Below are 21,069 nucleotides of genomic sequence, written 5' to 3'. Positions count from 1 at the left end.
TCGTCTCTCATTTCAAGCACACAAGTCTAGCCGCCCACCATTCTGTCATTAGCCCTCAACCATACGCCAAAATATGGCAGCCACTTTTGCAAGCCCATCAACCGTCGTTGGCCTCGGTGGCACCGCCACCTCTATGTCCTCCCCGCCGATGAAAACCCGCCTCTCTTCAGGTTCGTACCCACCTTCGCTTAGGCTGTAAAACGCACATTACGAGTTAGCATGTTGAAATTAATTAACATTTTAACACTAAACATGCATATTTAGAGAAACCGTTTTGATTTAGTGAATAAGTACTTTGCAGGGTTTTTGAAATCTGGGGTGACGGCTAGGAACCCTTTGAGGCTGGCTGGTGCTTGTGGGGGCAAGTTTACTTGGTAAGTAATTTTGGTTAGTTTTGGATTATTTAATTAAAATTAATTGTGGTAATTTGATGTTTAAACATGGGGGAAGCTTCGAGAGAGACTGGCTACGAAGGGACTTTAACGTGATAGGATTTGGACTGATTGGGTGGATAGCACCATCTAGCATACCGGCCATCGATGGGAAGAGCTTGACTGGCCTTTTCTTTGAAAGCATTGGAACTGAGCTCGCTCACTTCCCTACACCTCCGCCTCTTGCCTCTCAATTCTGGTAACCATCGCTAATTACTTTATTATTTTTTTATCTCCCTCACCTCGATAATATTAGACACGAAAAGAAATATAGTATAAAAATGACTAAAATGCCATATAACATTGCAAAAATATGTTCATATATTGTAAAAGATTATATAAATAAGTGAATTCTTGCTACAAAATATTTTAATGGGCTTTCTACGGATGGGTTTCTATTAATAGTTAGATCTTATGTACGCCCAATTCTAACCCATAAGTAAAATGGTTAATACCCAAATGCATGCTGTTGGGTCCAGTGTAGCAATATTATAAAATAAAATAAAACAAATTTTGTTGGCACACGGATATGAACTCGGGTCACCAGGTTCAATACGCAGTGATCTGTTTTTATATAGTAATATGTTTCTACGAGTAAAAATTAACAAATGTTTTTTTGTTGTTGGGGTTTTGATAAAATGAGCAGGTTGTGGTTGGTGTTATGGCACCTAGGACTGTTCATCACTCTTACTTTTGGACAAATTGGGTTCAAAGGAAGGAATGAGGATTACTTCAAATACTAATCTCCTTCTTCTTTATCTTTATTTGTAATCTTTTCTTAACTCATATTTTGTGGGTTCCTTTTTCCTTTTGAATCTCCCCTTCCCCTCTCTTTCTTTAAAACAATTGTTCTCTTTGCCTTCCTTTCCATTATGTAAAATTATTTTAATCTCAACCCAAGTCTTACCTACCTTTCTTTTTTCCTTTTATGGTTGGATTTGATTTTACTTCCATCCCCCAAAGCACATTTTAATGTCAATTTCGAAATGATTTATTTTTTCATGTTCATCATTTTATTTCATCATCCACTGTTGCCTTTTGAAATTGATATTAAAATGTATTAATTAAGCAAGTGTTCTTTTTAATATATATATATATATATATTTTATTAATAGATTTGTTTCTAAAATTATTTCGCATAATATACATTTATATCCAAAGTTTTATTTAAAAGAAATAAAACTTATCAATGATTTTATTTAATATACTATTGTTGTTAGTATGATATTGGAATAAATATCAAATTTATACATCAATTTTATTTTATATGCAATTTGGAGTAATTATACACATAATACTTCAATTGTGGTTCATATATATATATATATATAACATTGGTTTTGATCTAATTGTACACATTCAAATAAATAGATACATACATTTATTTCCATACTAGATTAATATAATAGTTTGTGTATGCAAAATGGTACTAATTTAATAATGCTGTTAATGATTCTTAAAATTTGAATCAAATAACAAATTTATATATATAATTGTACAAAATCAAAATTCATATATAATCTTAATTTATTGGTGATTTCAATTTATAGTCTTGATCTGACTACCCATCTACCAATTCACTAAGAAGATTTATTGTTGGTATGAAAATATTGTGACACTCGCTACAACTTTTTAGTAGATATCAAAAATAGGTGGATAGCTTTTTTTAGAGCACCTTCAAATAAGCCATCAATCTATACTTGAATAAAAGTTAACTAAATTTATTTTTATACCATTTAATGGAACACAAATTCAATTTAAAATATTTATTTAAAAAATAATAAAATTATAAGAATATTTTTATTTTAAATAAAAACCATATAATAAATGTGTTTAAAAATGATAATAATATTTAACACGGCATCACAAGTCCATTAGAATTTGTTACACTACACCTTGGGTGGAAAAATAATATTTTATATAAATTTTATATTTTGAAAATTAATAGAGCATTTATAAGTAGCTTAATTAAAACTTTTAAATGGGTATTTTTTAAATATTTTAGGTAGATTTATTTATAAAAATTAAGTTAATTTATAAAAGATACATTAAAATCAAACGAAATTTTAGTTGAAGTGGTAAAATTAAATATTAGAAATATTATATTTTAAATTTAAATCTAGTAGATATTTTATATAAAAATGATTGTTACTAAAAAATATTGGAGAACTGGATTGATGAATCATCAAAGCATGTAAAGAAATGGATATAAAATAGATAAATAGCGCAGAATTGAAAAGGCTGGTTGTGATGTTACAAGGGTAGGCAAAATAATAAAGTTTCAGTTAAAAGTAGCCGTTGAATAGCCGATCCTGGAAACGTATCAGAGCAGACCTCGAGAACAGCGATGCTTGCGTCAAAAATAAACAGACACAACACAACGCCATCTTTCCTCCTTACCCACTTTGGATGGCATCCATTCTCAACCCTCACTTTGTCTTTTACCCTTCAATTTACGCCATTATGGTTGTTCTGCTCGTTATTACAGTTCCACCAACAAAAAAGAAAATAAAAGAAATCAAACGCAAAACATTTATTTCATTTCATGCAATTTGGTTTGTTCTTAATAATAATTTAAACTCAAATTATATTTAAAACCATAAAGATTTTCATATATTCTTTGTTTCTGTGTTGGGAGAAAGAAAACTATAATTAGAAACAATTTGAGCCGTTAGTAGGGTCCCTGCGGCCTCAGTCATGGCCCATACCTCTCCTTCCAATACATTTCACAGTTTTCATTTTTATTGACTCTCAACTTTTCTCTATTTCCAAACAGCCCCTTCTTCTATTTTATACTTTTCCAATGAACCCATTTATCCCAATTCTTTTCTCCCCAATCCCTCCAATTGTTTCACTTTCCATTTTAGCATTTACCATTTGGGTTGTTTTAAATCTCCATTTTATACATTTCAATGTAATTTAATACGAAATTTCATTTAATTTCATGTTTTTTTTCCTTAAAATCCATTCTCACTCTTTTTTATATTGGGACAAACCTCAAAATTACACAAAATCTTGTTCCAATATAGAATTTTAGATACCAACTTTTATTTTAACACAAATATCAGTATAGTAATGTTAAGTTTACATATTTTATAGATAAATAATTGTATTTATCTAATATGATATAAATTGGTGTATTTATTTTTAAAATTTATACAATTGAATCGAAATTAAAATATCATGTACATATTTGAAATATAATAAAATTTTATATTAGTAATTACACCAAAACTAAGTTTAAATATTAAATTATATATTAAATCAAATTTTAAATTTATCCTAAATTTAAACATTTTAGGAATGCAGTATATACTTGACAAGCATTAATACTTGATGCATACTAAAAAATCAAAATTTCAACATTCAACGCATACTTTGATCTTTATTTTTTGGGGGGGTTAACATAGGTTAGTAGGCAGAATTGCAAAACGCACCCCCAATGTTTTAGGGTTTTTTCATATCAGCTCTTAATTTTTTTTTTGGATTTGGCAGTCAATTGAAGGTCAACATTTTCTCTGTCGTGGCATGACATGTCAATGTTGGTGTGGCTTTTTTGTTGTAATATTTTTAAATTTTCTTTTTATAAATTTAAGCTTTTTTTAATTTTGTAAATTTTATATAAGATTTTTAAAATTTTTTATTTTTTTAAATTTAATTTTTTGAATTTATATAAATATTTGTTGCTTTTTTAAAGTTTCTGTTTATTTTGATTTTTTTTTAAAAATTAACCTAAAATGCCACACAAACCTTTTGCAACGTTGCAGGTGACATTGCAACAAAAAAAAATATTAAGGGCTAATGTGAAAAAACCCCCGAAACATTGAGAGTGATTTTGCAATTATGCCTCTTAATTATAAAGAATTCTGCAACAACTAACGACATTATTGTGAATTTGTGGTTGTTATAAATTCATACAACATTATTATTAATAAATGGGGTACTTTTAAATCATATTTTAATTTGAAATACATTTACTCAAATAATTGAAAATTTAAATGTCTTCAAAAATATAAATAAAAACTCATTTAAATTTCAAAAATCATGCATTGTGTAAAAATAAAATAAAAATCAAAAATCATTTTGAAAACCACATGTTATCAGAAAAGAAACATGAAAATTTTAATTTCCTTTTAAATAATATATTTTTATTCTATAAATAATCTTAAAAGATTATCACGTGTCTTTTAAATATTTATTTTAAAAATATTTTAGACACTTGTAAACCTCCAACCATATTTATGAAATCTAAAACTCATATGATAGTATATCAAATATTTTCTCATAAATACAAGCTGACACAATTCAAAATTTCATTTCCCTGTCCATAGTGATCTTCGCTATATCTTTTTCCCATTAGATATTATTTGATAAATTAAAAATTAAACATTAAGTACTAAATTAAGTGTAAAATGTAATTATATTATTTGATAAATCTTGAATTTTTTTAAAATTAATCGTAAAAATATTCAAAATGATGTTGTAATGAACTTAAATTTAATAAAATAAATTTAATAGCCTTAACAATTGGACCTAAAATTTAAAATTTGAAAAGTAGATAGATCAAATTCCTAAAATGAAAGTAAAGAGATTAAATTTCAATTTTGTTAAGAGTATAGGGACCTATCACATGATTTTCCTAATAAAAATTAAGGCTTAATATATAAGTTTGCCACTTTTTCTAATGTAATACATGTGTTATTTTTGGTCAAATGTGATACATGCATATGACAAAAGTTATACATTTTGGTACCACCTCAAGCAAATAATATTAACTTTTTAGTGTTTTAAAGTTGAATTGGTGAAAATTTATAATTAGCTAACAATATTCATTAAATTGACCCTAAAACTTAAATTCAAATAATTTCATCTAACTATAGTTGACAAATTAAATGAAAATTTAAATAAATTCACAATTAACACTAAAATTATTATTTTAACAAAGTCATGAAAAATCAAATATAATAATATCAACAATAACTTTCGTGAAATCAACTTTAAAATTCGAATTAAATGTTAAAAAATTAACACAATTACTTTGAAGTATTAAAATATATACACTCGACCAAATAACAATTATTAAGCTAAAAATAATAATACTTGAATAAAAAACATAAAAAAAATGGAAAATAAATTGATAATAATGAATGAGCAAAAAGAAAAATTGGGGGCGATATTAAGGGAGTCGAAAATAAATAGAAAAAGTTGAGATTTTCAACGTTTATTTACTCCTTTCTCACCACGTCCTCCTTTTCTCACTATTTTCTCTTTCTTCCTTTCCCTCGTAAGTGTTCTGAACGAAAGCCAAAGAGACAAAAACAAATTTACTTGAAAAGCAAAGTCTTTCTCTCATTCAAATCTTTCAACAATCGCATTTTGTTTTTGTTCTTTTTTTCCCTGATGTCTGTGTCTTTTGATCTGTAAAAATCCTTAAGGAGAAGAAGAATCTTTGATTGTCCGCTTTCTTTGCTTTCTTTGATGAATTCAAGGCAATAAGCTGAGGACTTGCCACTAAAGCAAACCATGCTCATTGCTTTCTTTCATCATCTTTTTTCGCTCCCTCTACTTGTCATGTTTAAAACTTTCCATCGTTTTAAAAATCAAAACAAAGATCCTCAAATCTTTATTCTTTGCTCAAAATTCCTATGAGATCCTCTGCCATTATTTCTAGTATATTTGGTTTGCAAATACTTTAAAGTCTTTACATTGGGTCATCAAGTTTGAGATTTTGAGGCGAAATTCTTGCGAGAATCATATATATATAACTTACAATGTCATGGCAACCACACCAAAACGTGGAGGGGAAAGGTAAAAGGGTGTGTAAGATTAGGAAACGAGGTTGCTCATCATCTTCATCGTCATCGTTGATCCAAAAATACAGATTCAAGCGTGCAATTTTGGTGCAAAAAAGAGCTGGATCAACCACCCCTGTTCCTACATGGATAACGGCTACAACCAAGTCACCGTCTTTAGCAATCCCAAGTGTTGAATTTCCCTCCAAAGGTTCACCAAAGAATGTTTCTAAAACCAAAGAAGGCTCAGTTTCCGCTAGAAAACTTGCCGCCACTTTGTGGGAGAGTAATAAAATCCCTTCCCCACAAGCTATGGAAGATTTGGAGAAGAAAGATAGGAGGAGAAAACCGCCCATAGTTGCCAAAATGCCTCATAGTTTGCCGCCCAGTTTGTCTGATCCCTCTTATACTCCTATTTCAGAGGTGGGATTCTTTTGCTTTTTCTAAATTTCAAGATTTCGATGACCTTTGCCCCCTAAAAATCCTTACTGAAAGTTTTGAATTTTACAGAAAATGGACCGACCCAGAATCAAAGCTCATAAGAGAAGATCTTCAGTTGTTTCTCCAAAGCTTCAATTAACTGATTTGGACTCTGTTGGCAATGCCAGTCTAATGGAGGTGATGGAACAATTTTGAAAATCTTTTTCCTTTGCTCTTAATTTTCAGTCCCCCTTTTCTCTTTCAGTAAGGGATTCTTAGGTGTCATTTTCAGCAACTACATGTCCTTTTTTTTATTTTTCTTCCCCTCTAAATTGGTCTTTCTTCAAAATTTGTTGCTGGGAATTCATATTTTAGAACTGGGTAAAATTTTAATAAAACCTTGATAATGACATCTGCAAAGAAATACCCACCATTTCATTTTCAATAAGGTATTTGTATCAGATGTGGTTCTTAAGGTTTTTGAATTGCTAACCAACAGTCAGTTTTTCACTTGGGAACTTACTGCTTTAAACGTGGAGTCGAATCCTTAATGTTGCAGATTGAAGCTCATTCTAGAGGTAATGATCATGACGGATGCATAACTGGGATCGGAACTCGTTTAAAGGATGTTCGAAATAGCCTTGCCACTTCGAAAGAACTCTTGAAAGTTTTGAATCATGTATGCGGACTCGAAGAGCGAAATTCATCCAGCATGTCCCTTATATCTGCCCTACGTGTTGAACTTGATCGAGCTCGCGTCGAAGTTGATCAGTTGATCCGTGAGCGTCGATCTAATTTTGATGAAACAGAGTACCTAATGAGGTGTTTTGCAGAAGAAAAAGCAGCCTGGAAGAGAAAGGAGCGCGAGAGAATCCGTGATGCCATAGCATGCGTAGCGGAAGAGCTCGAGGTGGAGAAGAAACTCCGGAGGCAAACAGAGAGATTGAACAAGAAGCTCGGAAAAGAATTGGCAGATACAAATGCATCTCTGTCAAAGGCAACGAAAGAGCTCAAGAGTGAGAAGAGGGCAAAGGAAATATTGGAGCAAGTCTGTGATGAGTTAGCTAAAGGTATGGGAGAAGATCGAGCCACAGCTGAAGAACTCAAAAGAGAGACAGCTAAAGTGAGGGAAGAAGTGGAGAAGGAACGGGAAATGCTTCATTTTGCCGATGTTTTACGAGAGGAACGAGTTCAGATGAAGCTTTCGGAGGCTAAACATCATTTCGAGGAGAAGAATGCTGTTGTCGAGAAGTTGAGAAATGAACTCGAGACATACCTAGGAACCAAAATCGATGGAGAAAACGGAAATGGTTCCCCGAATCTGCAGAGGATAAAAGAGCTCGAAGCTTATTTGAAGAATATCAATTTTGGGAACTGTCAAGCAGCCAAGAAAGATGTGGATAAAGGTGAAGTTATGGTGAATGGAGAAGAGTGTGAAGCTGATGATTCAGCTGATAGTGATCTTCACTCCATTGAATTAAACATGGACAACAATGACAAGAGCTACAACTGGAGTTATGCTAGCGGAAATCGTGTTGAAGGTGAATCAAAGAGGATTCCTACCATCAGAAAAGAAAATAAGGGTACGAAATCTCGATCAGAAAAACTTTCATGGGGAAGTATTTGCTTAGAAAGAGGAAGTTCAGACTCTGCAGACTGGGATTATGAAGATGAAATAAAAAGATATAAATCAGTGAAGAGTCTTAGAGATCACATATTATCTAGCAACAAAATAGCACCCATTGGAGGCTTTTCGAGTCCGACCCGGCAATGGAGCCAATCCATGCATTTCCAGGAGCCTTGCAGCAATGGTTTACCGGTGTTGAAGGTTGATGATTTGAAGCAACCTAAGGTAGTAAGCACCCGAGGTGAAGGCCGAACTTCAATTAGCTAAGAAAAGAGGCAGCTTTGTTATTATTATGCTTTGTTAACTACTTTGTTTATGTTCATCAATTGCCAAGCTTCCAGAAAACCAGACTGTAGATAGACTTTTAAGACTCTATGAATTTGATATAATTTATGGATACAAATTAGTGCTACGAGTTCACAGTTTGGCAAAATCTTAATTTTAATTTTGGTTCAAATTCCGACTCTCAAAGTCCAACAACGATGACCAAACCACGACTCAATTATGAAATAATGACGACTCAAATGAGAACTTATTTAGACAGAATAAGTTAATGATTGAGAGAGGATTAAGACTAACCATTATATAATACTCCAAGAAATTGACAGAAAAAGAAAAGAGCAGAAAGAATAGTGTATGTTTTATTTGTCAATTATTTCCAACATGTTAGTTGGTATTCTATATAAAATACATACCAAGTCGACATCATCCATGTGAGTTAATCCCCATCAAATAGTGTTGATTTGAATGTCTTTTCAACATACATTTTGACAAGAAATCCAACAGCTCACATGGGTTGTATCATAACTCAAACATTGTCCTCTTCTTTCTCCAGGCCGGCCTTAGGGATGTTACTCTTGCAAGTCTCATCTTGAATTATTAGAACAACATGCATTTGCTGAACATCATTGAAGTGATGTTCATTCCATGCTAACCCATCCAAAGGTTGTTTAATAAACAAGGCTCAATTCTTGTATAACTATAACAGTTCTCAACGTTTCTCACTCCTCTCTTTCATCCACCATAACTGTTTTTTCATTTTTTTTTCTTCGTTGACAACCGCACTGTTTCGTGTTCATTTCATTGTTGCCTGCCATTCCTAACCCTTCACTTACGTTCCTGGGAACCAACATCTTTCGCATAATATGCAACATTACGATTTCTCATATCTAATTAGAACTTTTCTCACATTTTAATTAGTAAAACAGTTCAAAACCATAAATTCCAAGAACATCCTTCCTTCCTGGCAGTATATGGAAATTTAGCCTTAAAAGGTGCACTTTTTTTTCAGGGAAGGCAATTAATGACGTGTTCTAATCCGATGGAGGGAATTATCTCTTTTCTATCTTCCAATAACGACCATTGATTTAAATTGGATTCCATTAAAAAAAATTCATATTAATATATGAATAAAATAAAATCAATCAAATTACATATTTCTAAAATTAAGGAAAAAGCATTATTATGTCCATTATTGTTTTAAAGGAAATGTTGAAAATTTTAAATATGTAAATATTGACTTTGTTTTTTTAGGAAATCTTTTACTTTCTTTATGCATTAAGAAGAATATGTAATATTTAAACTCATTTGACCAAATGTTAATTATATTATTTATTTAAAATTTAAAATAAACTTAATATTACAATTTAATCCATACAAGTCACAAATCTATGGCACTAAAATTTCTAGACCCTCTAACTTTTCATTTCAATCAAAATAAAAATTAAGACAACACCATCAATCTTGAAATTTCTTTTATTAATTTAGTTTAAGTTATTCAATAAAAATTAATAAAATTGATATTGAATAAAGTCACGTTTTACGAGAGTGGCAAGTAGGCAGGTTTTAGGAACCGAAATGTGACAGTTGACTAAATCAATGGCGAGTAATTTCTGCAAAACTGTTTTTGGGGACAGCTTGGATCCTTCCGATATCCAGCCTACGCACCCATTTCTACTTGTTGTTTTGCAAATGACTCCACTTTACACTATGTTACGAAGAATCTTTTAACACTTCAATCCTTTTCATCACACTACTTACTACTTAATTGTTAAGGATTGTGTGAGCAGTAAAAAGAATCTCATTTACTGCTTTATTTCCTGTTATCCTTATTTTATATATATATATATATTATTATTATTTAAAATTCGTAAATATTCTTTTCTTTAAATTTTTATATAAAAATTTCAATATATTATCTATTTTTTCCCATATAATTTCGTAACTTATATATATGATTCGTATATTAAAAATAATGGAATTTAGTAAAAATTAATCTTTTTTTTATGGAGATTTAAAATAGGAAAAAGTAATGGAAATTGAATGAGTCCAAAACCACGTGGGATGTCATGTGACGACCGCCGTCCGTACCAACTGTCGAACGTGGCTTTCACTTCGGCCCCAAGTTTCACATTTGCTACAATCAGACATCTCTCTCACTTCCATCCCACCACACTCAGACAGACCCTTAAACCCTCCAAACCCCCCAAAAAGGCAAAGGCAAAGCACAGACAGCACACCACCTCTCCGAACTGACCCTTTATTTTTCATTCAAAGCCGAAAGTTATCCAAACCAAAAGCAAAAAAAAAAAAAAGGCAAAAGAAACCCAAAAACAACAACGTCCTACTCAACTCAACAGGACTTACAAGAACAAGTCCAAGAAACAAGACCTTTTTTAAAAAAAAAAAAATTGCTCCATTTAATGTTTTAACGTAAACGCCAAACACAGAAGTAAAAAAAGAAAGAACAAAAAAAGAAAGGGAGGAGAAGGAAAAGTTAGTATAGGTAGGGTGATGGCAGGTGAAGGTGTTTCAAGAGAAACCCAGATGTCTATAGAAGCTTCTTCAATGTTTCCAGGGTTTAGATTTTCACCAACTGATGTTGAATTGATTTCTTACTACTTGACAAAGAAGCTGGAGGGCTATGAGAAGTGTGTTGAGGTCATTCCTGAGATTGAAATTTGTAGATATGAGCCTTGGGACTTACCAGGTTTGCTTCCTTACTTCACACAACTTTAGAATCACACACATATTGCAGTCTTACAGATTCCTGCTCTTCTTTGCCCCTTGCGGTGAAGCTTGTATGTTGATGAAGATGTTTGAAAACTGCAGTACTCTAATACTGTTAATTTTGCTTTTTAAAGCTATTTCCTTCTGTAGAAACCCAGACATGATTTGAGCTGATACTGAAAAAGTTATGCGGTTGTCATTTTGCTGCTTTTCTCTTTCTTTTAAAACATAATGCAAAACAAGGAAAAGTGTAGACCTATAATTTGTAGTTGAGTTAATTTGTCTTTTCAATTAGGAACAGAGTAAAAACAAAAGAGAGACAGAGAGAGAGGTAGTGATGAATAGGAAATTGAACATTGATGCCAAATTAGCAATGCTACTGTTTCTGGTTTGTAAGTTTTTAGTTCTTTAGAAAATATGGCTTTGCATAAGTTTAATGAAACCTATAGGGTAGAAAGTAGTGTGGAAACAATTTAGCCTTGGCATTGAAACCTGTGTTTTGACTTTTGAGAGGTTTACCTAATGAATTGAGTGCTTTCCGTGACTATCACCTTATCTTCCTAGCAGTTGAAAATCACTGTTTCCAAAATTAGAATTCAAGGTGGCCCAAGTTGTCATCTAATTTAGATCATGTGTGGCCGTAAAATTTGAGAGAGTTTTATTGATGCCTCACCAATATTATGATGTATGAGTCTGTTGTAAACTTGTATTGTTTCTCATATCCTGTTTTACTTCACGTAGAAAAGTTCAAACTTTCCCTTTTAGTTATGCACAGTCTACTTTTTTTCTTCGTTAATGTTTGGATTGATTGATGTACTGAAATTTCTCAAATTACTTCCATTAATTGATTAAAACACAAATAAAATTGATGTAGCAGGAAGAATGGAACCTTAATTTGCGCTTCGATATAGAGATTGGTTAATTGCAAAGAAGGCTAGCAGCTGTTAAGTGTAGGATGTTTTCTACTTTTGTCTGGAGAATGGTATCTTAATTACCTAATTTTAGGTAAAATGTCTTCATTGGGTTACGTATTTGGATATCTAAGATGCCCACTATCCGGCTGTGTTTCTGTTGTGCAATTACACAATTAGCATCTGGATTGTCTTTTGCATGCTGCAGATAATTGTTTACATTCCGGTAGAGTTCTTTTATTTCCAGATTTCTTTTTTCCTTAGGTTGTTGTCACTAATTTCTGGTAGTTTTTCTCTATCCAGACAAATCTGTCATAAAGTCGGATAACGAGTGGTTCTTCTTCTGTGCTCGTGGGAGGAAGTATCCAAACGGTTCACAAAGTAGACGCGCAACCGAACAGGGTTACTGGAAAGCCACAGGGAAAGAACGTAATGTCAAGTCGGGTTCTAACGTGATTGGTACGAAAAGAACTCTAGTGTTCCACACAGGTCGTGCACCAAAAGGGGAAAGAACAGAATGGATCATGCATGAATATTGCATGAATGGGAAGTCCCAGGTGATTTGTCTTCATAATTATTAGATGTATGATGGTTCCAATCTAAGGGTATTTACTCAAGATGTTGCATTTTTGTTCTATCTTTTCATATATTTGAAAGACCATACCTCTATGCTCATGTTTGGATTTGTCAGACATAGATGTGAGTACTTAAGAGAAAATGACGAGTTAAATGAACAAACATAGTTAGAAGGCATGAACAAAAATTGCTAGCATATGTTTTAGAAGCTGTAGAACCTATCCTACTGAAGCATTTTTTTCTTCCCGAATACAGCAAAATTTACTAGCTGTTTCGAATTGGAAACTGTGCGAATAGACTAGTCAGATAATCTAATAACAAGACAAGAAAGGGTAATTAACTCGAAGACAATGGTTGGCACTAGTATCAGGGAGAAATATGTCGCAAGTTCATATTTGTAGTCAAGCAATATGCTTATATCTACGCAGTTAATAATGCATGCAGTTCTTGGTTGATTTCGATTGCTATTATGGGGTTTTTGATGGGAAGATATTTAGTCAACAATTGATCTTGAAATTATTTGTGACATTTGCTTTGTGAATTTGTAGGATTCCCTAGTTGTTTGCCGCCTCAGGAAGAATAGTGAGTTTCGTCTGAATAACACATCAAGCCGGGCTCCTCGGAATGCACCGCAGTTGTCACCTATACGTGACAGCAACTGTGCTACCTCAAATGGTGGTGCTGACCAGACTGGCACTTACAAAGGGGACAAAGCCTATTTGAAGAAGGGTACTAGTAGTTACGATTCTCATTCTATTGAGCAATTCGATTCCGCATCCGAATCCGAGCAAAAACTTTCCAATGAAGTCGGAGCAACAGACTCTTCTACACCTCAGAAGGTTTGTTCATAAGAAGTTATCCTGGTACCACATAGTATTCATGCATATGAACTCAATTTCGTACTTCTGATTGTGGAAACCCCCCGGGATTCTGATATGTTTTTGCTTAAAATTCCAGGATTCCGATGCTGAAGAAGATTACTTTGCTGAGATACTGAAAGATGATATAATCAAGCTTGATGAAACACCCTTGTCAGCTAGACCAGATATCTCGCCTAGGATTGCGAGCAGTTCAGACGCGGGTCAGAGGAGACGTGAGCAGCCAAGGAAAGAGAATGAACCCCATGTAGCCCATTTACAGGGCACGGCAAACCGGAGAATCAAATTGAGGAAGCCTAAAGCAGCAGACTATGTGGTGGCTGCAAAAGCATCGACAGAGTTAGAACGGGGTGTTGGGGAGATGTCAATTGACAAACTAACATCTCCCAAGTCTGGGGACTCACCAAAATGGTTGTTATCTTTGTTTGCGCCGTCGACTGCCAATCTCCGCTTCATTTATGCAACTTTTGTCATCCTTACTTTGGTGGCTTTGTTTCTTACAGTTTTATTAGGAGGGTTCCAAGCCTGTAAAAAGCTTCAGATATATGCCACTTTGTTGAACAACTTGTGACATTGAATCTTATGCATCATCTAATATTTCCTCCATCTTTTTTGTTCTAAAAGGTTCAATTTTGACACATCATTCGATTACGGAGATTTAATTTTGCAGATACATATTTTTTTAAAAATATATATATATATAAACTGGAGAAAAATCCCCTGCTCCTATGTGTGCCCCTCCAATCATGATTCGACATGTGGATTATATTAATATTTTATTATAAGTTGCCTACAAATTTGAAGAGCAAAAGAGGATGGTGCGATTTCTTTCTCTTCGCCAAAAAAATTATTTTCAAACTTCTTTTTCTGGGTTTGATTCGTCATCCAAAAATCAAGAATCACTGTTCCCAACAATGTTCAAGTTTTGGTCTTTTTCTTTTTTCTGTAATCTAATCTGTTTTGATAGAGAAATAATTGACTTGTTTTGGTATTGCTCATTTGAAAGCTCACCATGTTTGCTCATAGTTCACAAAGATGGAGAACTGATTGACTTTTTAATTCATACTTGAAATTCATCAAGGCCTAAAAAAAAAAAGGAAGACTATTCTCTATATGCAGATAGCTTCATTCTCAAACATTTCCAACAGTGTAGACAGAGTTATTGAGAGTAATACTCTGGACTTGTCCATCAATTTATACCACTATGTTTTAAGCATCTTCAGGATTTTGTGATATGAGATATTTATGAGCTCAAACAACAATGAGTTCTAGGTATGGTTGAAAGGAGAGCTCATGGCTTATTGAGGTGTTGAATGAAATGGATGGGGTGAGAAAGGTTTTTTGATTTGATGGTTGTAAACCTAATGTATTTAGTTACAATGGATTTTTACAAAAATTTATAGGACAAATGAAGTACTAAAACTCTAATGAAATGACTCAAAAGGGACTCGTTCCTGACTCTCGAATGTACAACAACTCTTTGTTGTGGTCAAATTACAAATTCAACAATTTACTCAATTTTGTTAGATGGCTTACGCACACAGAGCTGGTATCCTGTCAAGATAAAGTTTACATTTTGCTTGTAGTAAATGTTATCTGCTATGATAGCAGAAAAACTCGGACACTTTTGTGAAGAACCTTGGGAAATGTTATTAGAGATGATGAACAAAGACAGGAAAAGCAAAGAATCAATGTAACAGAAACAGGTCTACTCATATTATTGAAAATAGAGTCATAAAAAGATGAGTCTGGTATTCATACAAGAAGACTTGTCAATCCTATTTGAAGCTCCAACAAACTCATGGTTTTATTTGCACCAAGAATCATTAATCTGCTTGACAGCCACCTTCAAATAAAATGGCATCATCAGCAAAACAGGAAGCAAGATACCAAAAGAAACTTTTATATTGAAGATCAGTGCATTTCAAATATGTCTATTAGTTCTCCATCTTCTTGAAATATGAACAAACATCTGGAGCCTACAAATCAGCAATTCAAAAATTTAATGAAAAGAGATTTATACCTAACTATCTAAACAGTAATCAAAAGAGATCAGATTAAATATAAAAAAATACCCAAACTTGAACATAATGGGGAACAATGATGATTTTCTTAATCAATGAATTCAACCAATGAAACCTAAAAACTTTTTTGCCTACTAAATTACTCTTCAATTTTTCCCACTATTGAATCTTAATTTGATTGGCATGGACATTATTGTCAATGATTTCAACGCGTATAATCCTGCCATTTGTAGTTGAGAAGGGGCTATCGGTAATTTTAGACATTTAAAAAAAAAAAACAAACCTATAATGATTAATAATTAATGAAATATTAATATAATCCACATGTCAAACCATGATTGGAGCGGCACACACAATGGCACAAATAAGGGGCAATGGATTTTCATCCAATATAGACATACTTCAATGGAATTCTTTTATATGATTTTTTTAAATAAAGTAATAAAAAATTAAATATCTATGGATTGATTTTGAATTTGAGACTTAATGAAAGTTTATTTATGTGTAGCTTGTAAATTCAATTGTTAGATTTTCTTCTATAAATATTATTTTGATATTAAAATTTTCTTTTCACCTCCATAATTAGTTTGCCGAAAGGTGGGCCTGAGAGTTTTGGCCCAAATTTAGTGTTTTCTATTAGGTTAAAATTTGCTATTAGTCCTTATACTTTGATAAAATTAGAGATTTAGTCTTTATACTTAAAAAGGTTAAAATTAAGTTCAATTTTAATTAAAAATCTCATTTCAATTATTAAAATCATAAGTGTTTTTGACAAAATTTTCCAACTTAGAATTTTGATTAAACAGTTCTCATATGGCGTAGCATATGATTGATAGAAAATAAAGATGTTAAATTAACAAATTGTAATAGAAACTACCACTACTAACACGATAATAATTGAACTAGGATTTTAAATTAAAATTTAACAGAATTAATTTTTTAACTCTTTTTGAAGTATAGGACCAAATCTCAAATTCTTACAAGTACAGGGACTAACATTATATATTAACCTTTCTATTATTTTGTTTTGATTTTTGTATGGGTAAATCATATCATATTTCAGTTAAAGTTTTTAATGGGAGTAACAAAAAACAACGAATTATGTAATTCAAGTGCTAAAATTACAAAAAAAAATTTATTTTAAGTGCTTAAAATAAAATTTTGATAGTTGAATGGTTATATGTGTAGTTTACCCAATTTATCTTAATATAACACTAAAATTAACGGAAACTTTTTCGTTCTTTATGGAACTCTAATTTTGCGCCATTAACAGTTGCTTTATTCTTTACTAGGAAAAAGGAAAATCCAACTCAAAAAGAAGGAAAACAAAAAAAAAAACAAAATATGTGTTGATCCTTCATATATCACTTAAACTTCCACAGGGGGAATCGGGTATGTGCTGATCCATCATGGATTTAGGGTTTTCTTATCCTCTTTAATTTGTAAGTTGTTCTCACTTCTTTTTTCTTTTTCAATTAGTCGCGTATTTTCATCGACGATACTAAAATTAGGTTTCTCTTTTTGTTGTTAAGGAAATTCAGGAAAAGCGAAATGCCGTTTACTGAGAAGGTTTCTTTTTTTATGCTACTTGGAGTTCCTTATAAATGATTAATTTTCACTTCCCTTAGCTAATATGGATGATAGAAAAAGTAGAAGTGGAATTTCTTCTTTTGCTTGAGTTGTCCTGTCCTTAAATTTCTCAGCAACCAAGCAGAAAGTTGAGGTTTTGAGCTGAAATTGACCGTTAAGAGTTGCTTTTAGGTAATTTTTAGGTGTTAGGGTTTAGTTTATTATGAAATTACTGCGTATTCTATATGAATATCCATCTCATGATTTATCAAGTGCTTAGATTGAACAAACTATAGATCGTTGAATTTTCGGTATTCCCACTGTCACTTAATTGAAGGGGTGTTTATGATATGGTTTTAACGAAATCTGAATGTGAGTTTTTCTTCTCCTTTAATTATTACAGGTTTTATAGGGAGTTACATGGCGATTTCAAGACCCATGTTACTTGTTTTCCTATTGCTTATACTCATAATGACCTCCCAGTTTGAGTGGAGACATCAAATTGTTGACTTTGACATGACCCCTAGTGTTACTCCGAAGCAGCAACAAATTTCCAGAAGGGAAGAAGCTGTGAAGGAAAAGGTAGCAAGTTCTTACATTTTTCTGGTTCGTAAGTGAAATTTTGAACTTTGTGTTGTTGATAGAAAACAGTTGAATAATGACATTAGTTGCTTTCAAATGTACACATTTTATATTGGTGTAATATATGTGTAGTTTTTACTATATGCTTAATTCCAAAACCTTTTTTCTGTATTCATTTTCTTATCAGCTTGCTGATGTTGGTTTATTCTAGTGTAGGAGGTTAGTTCTTGTAAAATATAAAGTTTTTCCATCCCTATTTAGCAATTTCTTTTCTACAACATTGCACTTTGTTTCTTTGAGTTTTATCTTTATATTCAGGATTTATGTTCAAGATCATATGATCCATTATATCCAGACAGTTTACCGATACTTCTTGTTAATGGGCTTTAGCAGCTATTATAGTAAATAAATTGTTGGAAATATTGCTGATGCTTCTTGTTTTCCTGCTGAGGTTTACATCTTTTCCTCAAGAGAACCTGTTATGTTTAGTGATTAACCTGGCATTTTACACAGGTTTTACCTTCAAAGCTCGACATAGTTGTCGTGGGAAGCTTTTCATTGAGGAAAAGCCATAAATGTGATATAGCACGTTCCATTTCTGTTGATAAAATGATTCTTGCTTTTATCTGTTGTCGCATCTGTTGGATAGTCTTGATTTCATTTTGAAACTAATTATGGTGCCACATATTCACTTATCCATGAATGAGCATTGCTATTTCCTTTACAATATGCTACTGGGAAAAGGCAAATTATAATGAAGTTATGTTTTTGGTATGATACATATCTTTTGCCGGCTATTCTACTTGTGATTAACTTCTAATCTTTCATTTGTTGCAGATCATCTTATCACAAGAGAAGAACATTCAGAGACTTCAGGAACTTGTGCGGAGCCTTCAGCAGCAACTTTTGCAGTGCAAGGGCAATAACAAGACAAATGACACTATAAGCCATTTAACTGAACATGTTCTCGAGCTCGAGAGGCAGCAAATCTTGGAGGACTAGGCTATGATATCTCAAAAGATGTGTTGCGATTGCGGTGTGTTGGTGTTTGTAAAATGCTTGTTTACTCATGCAAGTGCAAGTTTGAAGTTGTAAGTTATATGGCTTCTTTCAACCCCTCTTATCCTATCCACCTCTTTTAAAATGAAGCAGTGAAGCTTTGAACAATATAGATTGTCCATCATAATTTTTAAATGACTTAGCTGCTTTGACGCTAACTAATCATCTGGTGTTATTACATGTTGGGAATTAGGGGAATTTGCATAAGATGTAGTTCCAAACTTAGAACTCTGAACTTAACAGAGAATGGATGTGATTCTTTATGATGCTATGAGCAATTTTCTCATAAACTCTCATTCACCTACGTAACAATCTGGATGAAGATTAAGAGGACCAAAAATGTGCATTAATTGAGTTCTCTATTGTATACTTTAGGTCATTTTATTTTATTATATAAACGAAATAGATTAACAATGATGACCGGATTGCCATTGGTGTGAACAGCTTTGGCTCGGTAGTATGTTAGTGCGTGATAGTAATGCTTGTGACTTTGTTAGCTAAAATTTAATACATTCACATGGAATTTAAACACTGTTTCTTCGTCATATTCAAATGGGGAGGCTTTCAAACACTGCTTATATTGGTAGACTAATCAACCCGTGGATGGATGGCTATATATCAATTCATGATAGCAACTTATCTCAAACAAATCATCTCACATATCTACCCTCTTTTTTTCTTTTCTTTTTTTAAGAAAGAAAAATTGCATTCAGAGCTCTGGAAAATCATAAGCCACATTTTCATTCAATCAACCTACATTAATGATAATTAATTCCAAGTTTCGAAAGTCCGAAGCTAGTCAAAATTCTTCTCTATTGAATAATGATTTAAAATCACATTGATTTTTCAGCTTTCGGATTAGGTTAGACCAAATTTTCTATATAATTTACAACGTTTTTTTTAAAAAAGGAAAAAGAAAAGAAAGAAAGAACGATGGTATTATTATTATTATTTAAAAGATCTAATCATGCAAAATTTAAAAGAAATTAAATATTAACATGGAAAATATGAATCTATAGCAGGCAATTGAAAATTAAAAGAATAAAGAGAAAAGAAAATCCTTCAGATAAATTAATGGTAAGCTTTTTTTTTTTTGGATTAATTAAAGGGCTTTACATTGGTACGTAAATATATATAGAGGATCAAGTGTTCCAAAGTTTGAGTTCAATTAAATTTCATCGCATTAAATTAATATGTAAAAAATAAACTATATTTTGCTCTTTTCTATTATTATGAAGAATATTTGTACTTTTTTTTTGCATATATATATATTATTTTGGATAAATGCAAATAATTACAAGTTGAATTGACTTAGTTTGAAAATTAATATTATTTTAAAAGGGATCATCTGTAAAATTATAGGAGTAGTAGGTTTGTTTAATCCTGCAGCTGAAATTGAAGTTGGAAATGGTGATAAAGGCATTGCAAAATCAATATAAAGTAGGATGAAAATTACTGAAACCAGCTCCTCCGGTCCTTATGTAAGGCAATATTGGGTGTCTCCCCACCAAACATCTCTGCCCTTTTCTATTTTTAAAATGTTTTTTTCTTTATTAATTTAATTCATGGAACCAATTCACAATCTTCGTCACCCAACTATTCTATATTTTTTTCACCTTTCAACTCTGTGTTACTTCGTATAATATTCTTTAGATTTAGTATTTTGCATTTATAAAAAATATCTTCATAATAACATTTATTATTTTTTAAATAAATAATAATAATTTCATTGTACCAACTTAATCGTAAACTTAAATTGGTATGTGATAAATTAGGACAAATTTTAAAATATTCATTTGAATCTTCTTGTTGCACCATTTAAGTTACAAATTTGTCTCTTAACTATTCAAAAGTTTTCAGTTAAATCATTAAATTATTTAAAATTTTTTATTTAAGTTATTGGGTAGCGGACCTCAAGCGACGATTTGATGACAGGTACAATAGATCAATACCAATCAACGAGCAAAAGAACATACCTTAAATTCAAATCAATCTAACAGCAATGTCAGAAATTAAAGAAGCAAATTGTTTGAGTTTTAATTTGTATATTCGTAAAATTCAAAGCTTTTTCATGAAAAAGAAAAAAGAGTTGTGGAAGATAAGGAGAAGAACAACTTTTGATTAACAACTCAATAACTTTAAAAAAAAAATTAAATAATTCAATTACTTTATAATAAACTTACTAATAACT

The 21,069-nt window shown here is 31.9% G+C and overlaps 3 protein-coding genes across 4 annotated transcripts; all 3 read left to right on the top strand.

Moving 5' to 3' along the window:
- Nucleotides 1-1,341, top strand: LOC105770781 (photosystem I subunit O). The gene is made up of 4 exons (XM_012592118.2): nucleotides 1-170; nucleotides 302-374; nucleotides 451-630; nucleotides 1,078-1,341. Exons 1-4 carry the CDS (start codon nucleotides 74-76, stop codon nucleotides 1,172-1,174), a joined length of 447 nt encoding a protein of 148 aa, XP_012447572.1. The 5' UTR covers nucleotides 1-73; the 3' UTR covers nucleotides 1,175-1,341.
- A 4,314-nt stretch (nucleotides 1,342-5,655) lies between these two features.
- On the top strand, nucleotides 5,656-8,682 carry LOC105769537 (uncharacterized). 2 transcript variants are annotated; one of them, XM_012590229.2, is made up of 3 exons: nucleotides 5,657-6,646; nucleotides 6,734-6,841; nucleotides 7,203-8,682. In XM_012590229.2, the coding sequence occupies exons 1-3, from the start codon at nucleotides 6,203-6,205 to the stop codon at nucleotides 8,535-8,537; spliced, it is 1,887 nt and encodes a 628-aa protein (XP_012445683.1). In that variant the 5' UTR covers nucleotides 5,657-6,202; the 3' UTR covers nucleotides 8,538-8,682. The 2 variants fall into 2 exon arrangements, with proteins under 2 accessions (XP_012445684.1, XP_012445683.1); XM_012590230.2 differs by lacking the exon at nucleotides 6,734-6,841 and having other exon boundaries at nucleotides 5,656-6,646.
- Nucleotides 8,683-10,735: 2,053 nt separating this feature from the next.
- On the top strand, nucleotides 10,736-19,168 carry LOC105770859 (NAC domain-containing protein 4). The gene is made up of 7 exons (XM_012592212.2): nucleotides 10,736-11,259; nucleotides 12,494-12,747; nucleotides 13,315-13,605; nucleotides 13,724-14,211; nucleotides 15,280-15,350; nucleotides 17,641-17,819; nucleotides 18,657-19,168. The coding sequence occupies exons 1-7, from the start codon at nucleotides 11,064-11,066 to the stop codon at nucleotides 18,819-18,821; spliced, it is 1,644 nt and encodes a 547-aa protein (XP_012447666.2). The 5' UTR covers nucleotides 10,736-11,063; the 3' UTR covers nucleotides 18,822-19,168.
- The last annotated feature ends 1,901 nt before the right edge of the window (nucleotides 19,169-21,069 follow it).

This window comes from Gossypium raimondii, chromosome 5, assembly GCF_025698545.1.
Source record: "Gossypium raimondii isolate GPD5lz chromosome 5, ASM2569854v1, whole genome shotgun sequence".
In the NCBI taxonomy this organism is placed as follows: domain Eukaryota; kingdom Viridiplantae; phylum Streptophyta; class Magnoliopsida; order Malvales; family Malvaceae; genus Gossypium; species Gossypium raimondii.
This window is presented reverse-complemented; position numbering and strand designations above follow the sequence as displayed.